General features: G+C 63.2%; 1 protein-coding gene across 6 annotated transcripts; it reads right to left on the bottom strand.

The window, feature by feature from the left end:
- Positions 1-598: 598 nt before the first annotated feature.
- On the bottom strand, positions 599-10,371 carry PARP6 (poly(ADP-ribose) polymerase family member 6). 6 transcript variants are annotated; one of them, XM_039382867.1, is made up of 22 exons: positions 8,884-10,370; positions 7,475-7,597; positions 7,262-7,356; positions 6,057-6,117; positions 5,837-5,927; positions 5,678-5,744; positions 5,250-5,399; positions 4,878-5,031; positions 4,155-4,208; positions 3,746-3,841; positions 3,571-3,663; positions 3,371-3,496; positions 3,203-3,268; positions 2,998-3,065; positions 2,689-2,737; positions 2,169-2,281; positions 2,018-2,090; positions 1,724-1,793; positions 1,285-1,364; positions 1,138-1,201; positions 882-966; positions 599-801 (listed from the first exon to the last, which is right to left on the bottom strand). In XM_039382867.1, exons 1-22 carry the CDS (start codon positions 9,160-9,162, stop codon positions 699-701), a joined length of 2,160 nt encoding a protein of 719 aa, XP_039238801.1. In that variant the 5' UTR covers positions 9,163-10,370; the 3' UTR covers positions 599-698. The 6 variants fall into 6 exon arrangements, 5 of the variants coding, with proteins under 5 accessions (XP_039238801.1, XP_039238802.1, XP_039238799.1 ...); XM_039382868.1 differs by having other exon boundaries at positions 2,169-2,278; XM_039382865.1 differs by having other exon boundaries at positions 4,851-5,031; positions 8,884-10,366.
- Positions 10,372-10,410: the final 39 nt, after the last annotated feature.

Raw genomic sequence — 10,410 nt, 5'->3', positions numbered from 1 at the left:
CCTTAATTCTATCCCTTCCCTTCAATTCTATCCCTTCCCCATGGTCCTATCTTAACCTGTGCCACCATCTCTTCCCTGTTATCCTCTCTCTTCCCCACAATCCCATTCCTTCCCTGTGCCCCTATCCCTTCCCTACAATCCCCTCCCTTCCCCCTCATTCGCCCTTTCCCCATGCCTCTCCTTTCCCCACAATCCCATTCCTTCCCTGTGCCCCTATCCCTTCCCTACAATCCCCTCCCTTCCCCACACCCCAATCCCTTCCCCACCATCCCCTGCCCTCCCCACCCCCCAGACTTTAACCCCAGTTAAATCCACCAACACAGATTTCTTTTCTCTTTTTTTTTTTCCTGTGTTTTTGGGTTTGTTTTGGTTCTTTGTTATTTTTTTGCTTCTGTTTCTCATCGATAAAAACGCCGTCGCTGCCAACGCCAGGAGGGGCAGCCCCCGGCCCCGCGGCTCCTTCTCCACGCTGCCACAGGGTGGGGACACCGAGGACAGGACAGGGAGGGGACAAGGGACCGCCAAACCCGCCTGGTGCTCCCGGGGTGCCCGACGCCTATGTACAGGTGGAGCCACTGGCACTGGCCCCGGCTCTGCCCTGCCTGGGGGGCTCAAATCCCACTCGGCCTTTCCTGGCCTTGCCTGGGGGGCTCCACTCAGTGCCCGGGGGGTCCCGGGGGTCCCACCACTGCCACCGCTCAGTTTGTGTACACCTGAGTCCCGATCACACGCATGATCTCCTTCTGGATTTTGGGGTCCTGAGTATTGATATTGGCATCTCCCACTTGGCCGTCTTCGTACCTGGAAGGGGAGGAGGGGGGTCAGGGGGAGTCCCGGGGGGGTCCCGCGGGTTCCAGCGAGGTGGCACAGCTGGGACTCACACAAAGAAGAAGCGGGTGCAGACGTGGTCCGAGACGGGGCACACCCAGATGTTGCCGTGTTTCTGCAGGTCCTTGGAGGTGATCACTGCCGGGGGAAGGGGCTGTTGGACACGGGGCGGGGAATGGAGGCCCCGGCTGGGCACAGCCGGTGCTGGGGCACAGCTGGGGGTGGGGACCCTCCCTCCCTCCTCCACTCGCCCAGTGATCCTGTGGGTACTGCCCATGCCCCCCCCACTGCCCCCTCATGTCCCCACACCTTCACAAAGCGCGATGCAGTTCAGGTTGCGGCTCTGGAGGAAGCGGGACTGGATGGAGCGGGTCTGTGGAGAGAGCAGCGGGTGTTACCACCCTGTGGGTGCCATATCCCCATCCCCATCCTCCCCGGTGTCCCCCAGCCTGTCACCTGGGGGATGGTGTTCATCCTGTTGTACCGCTGCACCAGCTCATCCTTCGACGGCATCCGGTGCTGGCCTTTCCCCATCCCTGTGGAGAAGGAGGTGGTGGCCGTCACTCCCGGCAGGGAACACTGTGAGGGTGACGAGGGGACACATGCCACAGACAGGGATGGCTGAGTGCTCCCACCCTTTGGCCGAGCCCTGGGAACCCCCCAAAAGCAGGCACAGAAGCTTTTGGAGCCTAGAAATCATTGGGGTTTTTATTCCCTGGTGTGTGGGAAAGTCCCAGCCTGGCTGGGAAGAGGCTGGTGCAGGTGATCCGGATGTGGGACGGTGCCGACTCCGGTGCAGCTCCTCTGGCCGGCGCGATGCCAAACCTCCCTGGGCCCATGCAGGGGGTGGGGATGGGAGCGCAGGCAGGACTGGGCAGAGCAGGCAGCCTCTTACCTGAGTATCCAAAGGAAATACTGGAGATGGGGCTCAGATAGATGCCCTTGCCATAGGCTGCTCCATGCAGCTTGCAGGAAAACACCAGGATGAGCGTGGTGGGGTCACCCCGACAGCTCAGGCACGGTGACAGTGGAAGCACCTGGCACCCCCCGTTGCCTGTCCCCTTCCTTGCCTGCCTGTCCCCCTCCTTACCTGCCTGCCCCATTCCCTGCCTGCCTGCTCCCCTCTCTCCCTCCCTCCCTCCCTGCCTGCCACTCCAGGGTGCTTCTGGCCTGTGGAGCAGAGCGGTACCTGCAGTTTGGTGTAGGAAGCGTTGACCAGTCCGTTGCGGAGGATGGAATGCCAGTTCTCAATGTGAGAGCCGCTGGAAAAAGTCAGCCCCACGTCAGCCCCACAGGGCCCGTTGGGGGGCTCCTGCTGTCCCCCCACCTCGGCAACTCACTGGAAAGCGAAGGTGCTGCCGTAGAGTTTCTTGGCCGTGCGGAACCGCGCCTCCTTGGCCGGGGGGCTGCTGAGCAGGAGGAACTGGTGGGAGGTGTGCATGAACTTCAGCTGCTACCAGGGGAACGGGAAGAGCAGCGGCGGCACCGGCGGGCAGAGGACAGACAGACAGGCAGACAGACAGATCATGCACGGCCGCCTGGCCTTGTGTCCAGCCCAGCCCGGCTTCGGCTGCTCCGACACTGCCAGGAGAGCCCGTGGCACCACCCACCACACAGCCCATCCTCCATCCCATATACCCCATCCAGCTTCCCACACCTCCCAGGCTCAGACTCCATCCCAAGGGATGCATCCTGTGGCCCAGACCTTTCTGTGGCCCACTCCATATCCTTACACACTTCATCCTACATCCCACAGCCTACATCCTGCATCCCACCTCCTGTACCCTTCAGCCCATCTCTGATATCCCACATCCCACATTCCATACCCTCCATCCCCCAGAGCCTGGCCAGGCCCCTTACCCTGCTGAGAGGCAGCTTGACGATGTGGGATCTGTTGCTGGAGATTATCCTTGGGAAGAGGAGGAAGAAGAGGAGGAGGAGGAAGGTCAGATAGGGTGGTCCCATGGTCCCCTGGGAGCAGGGCCAAGCTGGGAGCCAGAACCTGCCCCAATGCCATTGAATGGTTGTGACCCCCCAGGAGAAAGGAGCTGAGAGAGTTGTGCCAAAGATGCCCGGCTGCCTCCCACTCTATCCCCTGTCACGGCAGATGTGGGGCAGCAGGGAGGGATGTGGGACAGTGGGATGGGGCCACAGTACCCTTGGCCTTACCACTGCAGGAGGGGATGGGCCAGGGGGTCCAGCTTGTCCATCTGCTTCTTGATCTCCAGGTAGGATCCCTGGCAAAGACAGAGGGAGTGCAGTGGGTGCCCCAGCACCCATCCAACTGTGGGTGGATGGAGATCAGCACCAAAATGCCACTCCAGGATTGGATCCCACACTGGGGGACGTGGGGGTGTGAGGCCACACCACATACCTGGGTCATCTCCCGGATGGACATCACGCTGTCCAGGGCCTTCTGCAGCCGCTCGTAGTTCTTTTTCTACATGTGGGGCAGGAGAGAGGTGGCCATGAGAGGGGTCCTCAGGGTTCCCCCTGGCCCCTGCACCCCCCAGCGTGAGGGAGCATCACCCCCAGCGCTTACCTTGGGGTTGAAGGCAAGAGTTTTGGGGTCGTTGGGGTCCACCACGGAGGGATAAGGCTCGAAGATGATGCTCTTGCGAGGGGACTCGAGGGCAGCGCGGCACATGGCCACCAGCAGGTCCACCACCTTGGGGCAGAGCGGGGGGTGAAGGGGCAGCCCCCCAAGGAGATGTCGGGGTCCCCACCGTGCGCAGCCCCTACCTCGGCACCCGTGGCCACCTCCTCAGCCGCGCCCGACATGACGCCCAGGGTGTAGAAAGAGAAGACGCAGAGCTCCCGCGTGCACACGGCCGGCTGCGGAGGGACAGGAGTGTGGGGAGGGCTGGGACAGGGACAGGGGGCACAGCCCGTGCCCCGCTGGCCCCTGTCACCCCACCTTGAGCATGGAGCCGTTCTGGAAGACGTGCTGCTCGTCACACACCACGCAGTACTCGTTGAGCGTCGGGATCCGCTGCTCCGCGTACTTCATGATCTGAGGGCAGGACGGTGGGAGTCAGGCCCTGCCACGGAGCTGGGAGCACGCTCCAGGCAGTGGGATGGGGATGAGTGGGATGTGGGGCAGTGGGGAGGATGCTCTGGGCAGCGGGGTGAGGATGAGCAGGACATGAGGCAGTGGGATGTGGAAAAGTGGGACATCGGGCAGTGGGAAGGATGCTCGGGGCAGAAGGATTGGGATGAGTGGGAAGGATGCTCTGGACAATGGGATGTGGAAAAGTGAGACACGGGGCAGTGGGAAAGATGCTCTGGGCAGCAGGATGAGGGTGAGTGGGATGCAGGACTCTCACCTGGACGAGGAAGCCGTACTCCAGCGTAGGGATGTTCTTGCAGTGGCCACCGACCTGCGAGGGAGCCGGAGCGGAGCCAGCTGCGTCATCCCCTTTCCCACAGGCACCCCCAGCTCTGCATGGCACCGGCAGCCCCCAACCTCACCGGCACAGTAGGCCCCACAATGTGCCAACCCCACCCCAGCACAGCAGGACCCCCAACATGCCAACATCCTCCAGCACAGCAGGACCTTCGATATGCCGACCTTCTCTAGCACAGCGGACCCTAAACATGCCAACCCCCACTGGCACAGCAGCACCCCCAACATGCCAACACCCCCCAGCACATCAGGATCTCTGACATGCCAACACCCCCCAGCACATCAGGATCTCTGACATGCCAACATCCTCCAGCACAGCAGGACCCCCGACATGTCAACCTTCCTCATCACAGCAGGACCTCTGACATGCCAACCTTCCCTGGCACAGCAGGACTCCTGATGTGCCAACCCCACCCACAGGGATGCAGCACCAAGAGGGGGTAAAGCACCACTGGGCCCCCTGGCTGGGCCCCAGCTCCCCAAGAGCACCCAAGGGTGCTGGAGACAAGAAACACAACAGGGGCTCCAGCACCCCACAACAAGTGATCTGAGCCCAGAGGAGCCCCTGGCAAGGGAAAGGAGAGGAAAGCAAACCCCGAGGAGGGGTGGCACCCACCAGGATGTTGAAGGGGGCAACACCTGCCTGGGTGCTGGCGGGGGGGTAGCCAAAAACTTCCACCTTGGGGTTCTTCACCATGCAGGACACGGAGCGGTTCATCAGGCGGTTCACACGAGCCTCAGGGATGCCCAGTTTGCCCTTCAGCACCGAGTCTTGGATAACAGGGAAGCTGGGAGACCTGCAGGCACAGAACCCCCTGAGCACCCGTTTGTCACCGCCCTCTGCTCCTCCATCACCCGGCACCAAATTCATCCATCAGCTGGAGCAACCTCCACCTCCCCGGGCTCTGGTGGGGAGCAGCAGAGTCCAAGTGGGGAAACTGAGGCACAGTGCCAGGCTCCACCCAGGCTGAGGGCACGGAGGGCTGGCACCTTGGGGACAGTGACGGGGTCTTACTTGGGGATGGGGGAGAAGATGCTGAGGCCAGCGCGGAACTTCTTGATGGTGCCGCTCGTCTTGAACCAACTGTGCCGCTTCTCCTGCTGGGTCTTCAGGAAATCGTTGCTGAGGTGTTTCCATTGCTGGGATGTGAACATGCCCAGGATCCTGGCAGAGAAGTGGCATTGGTGCCCGAGCACCATGGGGGACAGCACCCATGGGTGTGTTGGTGTCCCCCAAGCCTGCTGCTTGAGAGGTCCCAGCCACACCCCAGCTCCTTCTCTTCCCCACCCACAGCCGGTGCTGAGCCTGGCAGGGGTTTGTGTGGTGGATAAAAGGTAGTGGCACAGGGACATGTGGCACCTGGTCGGTTTGGGGGCAAAACAGGAACTCTGTGGGCCCCCCCACCCCGCACCCTCAGGTGCCCAGTGTGTTTCAGCTCTTACTTCTTCAGCTGCAGACCCAGCCCGAAGCCCTCCTTGTTGGACGGCTGGAACACCTCGATGGACGGTTCTGTGGGGAGAGATGGGGACGAGCCATTGGTGCCACCGCTGTGCCCGTTCCCAGGGCACGGGGGACACCATGTCCTGCCCGTCCCCACTCACCGGGGCCATCGAGGTACTGGGAGAGGGAGAAGCGCAGGCGGAGGACGATGGGCTCCGTCCGCAGCACCTTCCACGCCGTCGCCACCTCCTCCTGCCGAGGGAGAGCCGCGGTTCGGCACAGCCGTGGGGACACAGCCAGGGAGGGGAATTTGGGGACCCCCCGGGTGTGTGTGCCCACCCTCCCCGTGCCAACGCTGGCGGGGGCACCCCGGGGACTCACATCGAGGAAGCTGATGTTCACGTGCAGGTCGATGTCCACGTCATCGATGGTCCCGTACTCCCTGTGAACACACAGTGCCGTGGCACAGGGAGGCTGGCATGGAGCCAGAACAGCAGCCCAGGGCCCACTGTGCCAGGGTGGGCAGGCTCAGGGGACAGTGACAGGCATGTGTGGGTCCCCATGTATCGAGTGTGAGTACCCTGAGACCAGAGTGGCACAGGGGGAGTGCCCGGATTGCAGATGTGTACCTGGGGATGGCACAGCTGGGTGCTCAGGAGTGCCATGCTTGGGTGCCATGGCAATGGCACAGCCAGGTGCCCCAAGGATGGCATAGCTGGATGCCTGGAGATGTCACAGTCAGGTACCTTGTTAATACCATAGCAGGGTGTCCCACGGATGGCACAGCCGGGTATCCCAGAGATGGCACAACTGGGTGTCCGGGGGTGCCACAACTGGGTGCTCAACATGGCCACATGCATGGGGATGGCATGGCCAGGTGTGCTGGGGATGGTACAGGTGAGTTGCTCTAGAGATGGCACAGTCGGGTGTCTCAGGGACGGCACTGGCGGATGCCTGGGAGTGCCACAGGTGGGTGCCTCAGGGATGGCACTGCCAGGTGTCTGGTGATGCCATGGCCAGGTGCCCCAGGGATGGCACAGCTGGATGCTCTGGGAATGGGCTGGGTGACCCAGGGATGGCACAGATGGGTACTTGGTGATGGCAAAGCCAGGTGCCCCAGGGATGGCACAGCTGGGTGCCTAGCGGATGCCATAGCTGGGTATCCTGGTGAGAGTGTGTCTGAGGGATGGCACAGCCAGGTGACCTGGGAATGTCATGGCCAGGTGCCCAGGAGATGCCATTGCCTGGTGTTCTGGGAATACCAGAGCCTGGTGTCCTGGGGATGCCATGGGCGGGTGCCCAGGGATGACACATCCAAGTGCCTGGGCACGGCACAGTTGGCTATCCAGGGATGGCACAGTCAGGTGACTGGGCATGGCACAACTGAATGCCCAGGGATGGCACAGCTGGGTGCAGCACAGTTGGGTGCCCAGGAATGGTACAGCCGGTGTCCTGGGCACAGGACAGCTGGGTACCCAGGGATGGCACATCTGGATACCCAGGGACGGCACAACTGGATGCCCAGTGATGCCATGGGCAGGTGACCCAGTGATGCCACAGCCGGGTGTCCTGGGTACAGCACCCACCTGACGGCCACGGCATTCTCGCTGTAGATCTCCTTCACCGCCTCGATGTCGGCGTCCAGCTGCGGGTGCCGGTACAGGTCGGCGGCGCAGGTCCCCTGCGGCACAGCCCCCACGGCACCGTCAGGCACGGAGCCCCCGCGGCCCCAGGCTCGGGATCGCTCTCGGGCTGGAGGTCCCCGACCCCCTGACTGCCCTGTGGGAGTCAGCACCCACCTGGACGCCGTAGAGGAATTCCTCGGACTCATTGTCCCCGTCGGAGTCATCGTCCGTCCAGTACTGGCCCTTGAGGTCCTGGGGGCAGAGGGGTGGGGGGCAGCAGATTAGGTGGGCACAAGGCTGGGGGAGAGGAGATGGCGAGAGGGTTGGGATGTGGGTTGGGGGAGGCACATTAACAAGGAGTGAATAAAGGGGAGCAAACTGGGGAAGCTGGGTCTGGAGGGGGTTGGGGGCAGTGAACTGGGGGAACATTTAGGGAAGCAGGTTGGGGGAACAGTGGGATAGGGAGGAGGATGAGAGCAGCAGGATGGAGGGAGTGTTTTGGGGGGCAGCAGGATGGGGATGTGGGATGGGGGCAGTGGGATGCAGGGAGCGGGATGGGAAGAATAATTTTGGGGGCAGCAGAATGGAGGAGCAGGTTGGGGGAGGCAGGATGGGGCAGCAGATTAGAGGGGAGCAGGTTGGGGACAGTGGAATGGGGACAGCAGGATGGGGGAACAGGATGGGAACAGTGGGATGAGGGAGCAGGATGGGGAGCAGGATGGGGGAACAGGATAGGGACAACGGGATGAAGGAGCAGGATGAGGACAGTGGAATGGAGGAGTAGGGTGGGGGAATGGGATGGAGGAGCAGGATGGAGGAAGAGGATGGGGACTGCGGGATGGGGACAGAAGGATGGGGAAACAGGATGGGACTGCAGGATTGTGGAACAGGATGGGGACAGCAGGATTGGGACAGTGGGATGGGGGAGAAAGATGGGGACAACGGGATGGAGGAGCAGGTTGGGACAGTTGGGATGGAGGAGCAGGATGGGACTGCGAGTTGGGGGAACAGGATGGGGACCGTGGGATGGAGAAGCAGGATCGGGGAGCAGGATGGGACAACAGGATGGGGATGGGGTGATGGGGTGCAGGATGGGCACAATGGGATGGGGGAGCGGGATGGGGGAGCAAGATGGGGACAGTAGGATGGGGGAGCAGGATGGGATGACAGGATGGAGGAGCAGGATGGGGACAGCAGGATGGGGTAAAAGAATGGGGACATCAGGATGGGGGATCAGGATGGGGGAGCAGGATGGGGACAGCAAGATGGGGAACAGGAGGGGGGAGTAGGATGGGGACCCCGCACGGAGCTGCTGAGCGGGCCCCGACCGATCGCGATGGGGGTGGTCCCTCTCCCACCGGCCCCACCGCCGCCCCGAGCCGAGGGACGGCGGGACACGGGGGGACACAGGGGAGCACGGGGATACCCGGGGGGTCACCGAGGGCCGCTGCCCCATCGCCCGCCCCGCGCCCCCCTTAGGCCCGTCCCGCCGCCCCCCCGCGCCGGGCGCGCTCGCCCCGCGGGCCGCGCCGGGCTGTGGCCGTGCCCCGTGCCCCGCGTCCCCGCGTCCCCCCGGCCCTCACCATGTCAGCGCGGCCTGGCCGGCGCGGGCGCCGCCGCCATCGCTGCCGGGGGGCGGCCGGCCTGACGTCACACCGCGTCACCGGGCAACGCGCCCGTGACGTCACCGCCGGGCCCCCCCGGGACCCCCGGCTGGGCCCGGGGAGCCGCCACAGCTGGGACGCGCAGGGCGGGGGGGGCCCAGGACAGGCTCCCCCTGGTCCCAGTTCGGCACCACCGCGGCCCCCAGCACAAGGTCCCCCATGGGATGGCCGTGTTGGGGCCCCCCACAGTGTCCCCATGGGCCAGCAACAGGGTCTCCAGAGTCGCCACTACACCGTCCCCACGGTACCAGCACCGGGTGACCATTTTGAGTCCACCCCTGGGCTGTCACAGTGTCCCCACAGCCCACCACAGTGTCCACAGTGTCCCCAGTACAGGGGCCCGGCATGCCCAGTACAGGATCTCTACACGATCCCGGTATAGGGTGACAATTTTGGATCCCCAGTTGGCTGTCACGGTGTCCCCACACCCCAGGACAGAGCCCCCAGTGTTCCCAGTACACAGTCCCCAGCATTCCCAGTACAGGATCCCCTCATGGTCCCAATACAGGGTGGCAATTTTGGGTCCCCCACGGCTGTCACAGTGCCCCCACAGCCCAGCACAGTGTCCATGTTGCAGGTCCTTGTGTCAATAGCGTGTCCCCAGTGTCACCACGATCCCAGTGGAGCAGCTGCGATGGGTCACCAATAAATGTACCCACAGTCCCGGGACAATGTCTCCAGCATGAGGTCCCCAGTATCCCCAGCCCTGGGCCCTCATGGATCTGGCACAGGGCATCCCTGTTGGGTCCCCGCCAAGTTGGCATGTGTCCCCAGCATGGCATCTGCACGGCCCCACTACAGAGCATCCACACTGCACCCCCAATGTGCCCACTGGAGGGTCTCAGGACCCTACAACAGCACCCCAAAATGCCCAGCCCCACAAAGAGAGGGACTCCTGAGGACCCACAGGTGGCTGGGGGGTGTGAGTTGGTGGGGGTGTGAGTTGGTGGGGCCGTGTGAATGGAGAGACGATGTGAGTTGAGGGGATGGTGTGAGTTGGGGAGATGATGTGAGTTGGGGGGTTTAGTTAGGGGGTCGTGTGAGTTGGGAAGGATGGTGTGAGTTTGGGGGACAATGTGAATGGAGGGGATGGCGTGAGTTGCAGTGGGACAGCCTGAGTTGAGGGCACAGTGTGAGCTGGGGGGGCAGTGTGCCTTGGGGAGTGTGTGAGTTGGGGGTGTGTGAACTGCGGGGCAGTGTGAGTTGGGGGGCAGTGCGAATTGGAGGATGTGAGTTGGGGGTCGGTGTGAGTTGGGGAGGATGTGAATTGTGGGGATGGTGTGAACTGGGGGGTGGTTGAGTTGGGAGAATGTGAGTTAGACGGCGCTGCCCCTTTAAGAGCAGCGGCCCCTTTAAGGCGGTGTCCACTCTCCGTCCGCGCGCGCGGCGGCTGCACCGTCTCCTCATTGGCCGGTCGGGCGCGTGCCACTCTCAGCGCCTCCCCCG

The sequence above is a fragment of the Pipra filicauda genome, unplaced genomic scaffold, assembly GCF_003945595.2.
Source record: "Pipra filicauda isolate LSUMZ 115617 unplaced genomic scaffold, ASM394559v2 scaffold287_size946512_pilon, whole genome shotgun sequence".
Taxonomy (NCBI): Eukaryota; Metazoa; Chordata; class Aves; order Passeriformes; family Pipridae; genus Pipra; species Pipra filicauda.
The sequence above is the reverse complement of the archived record's forward strand: the minus strand, read 5'-3'. Positions and strand labels throughout refer to the sequence as shown.

Coding starts and splice junctions, on each gene's coding strand:
- PARP6 (XM_039382865.1), bottom strand. CDS start 9,162: ATGGGGACACTGTGGGGGGCCCCAACACGGCCATCCCATGGGGGACCT. Junction 5,928..6,056: donor TGAACATCAGCTTCCTCGAT/GTGAGTCCCCGG, acceptor CTCCCTCGGCAG/GAGGAGGTGGCGACGGCGTG. Junction 4,209..4,850: donor TTGCCCCCTTCAACATCCTG/GTGGGTGCCACC, acceptor GCTCCCTCGCAG/GTCGGTGGCCACTGCAAGAA.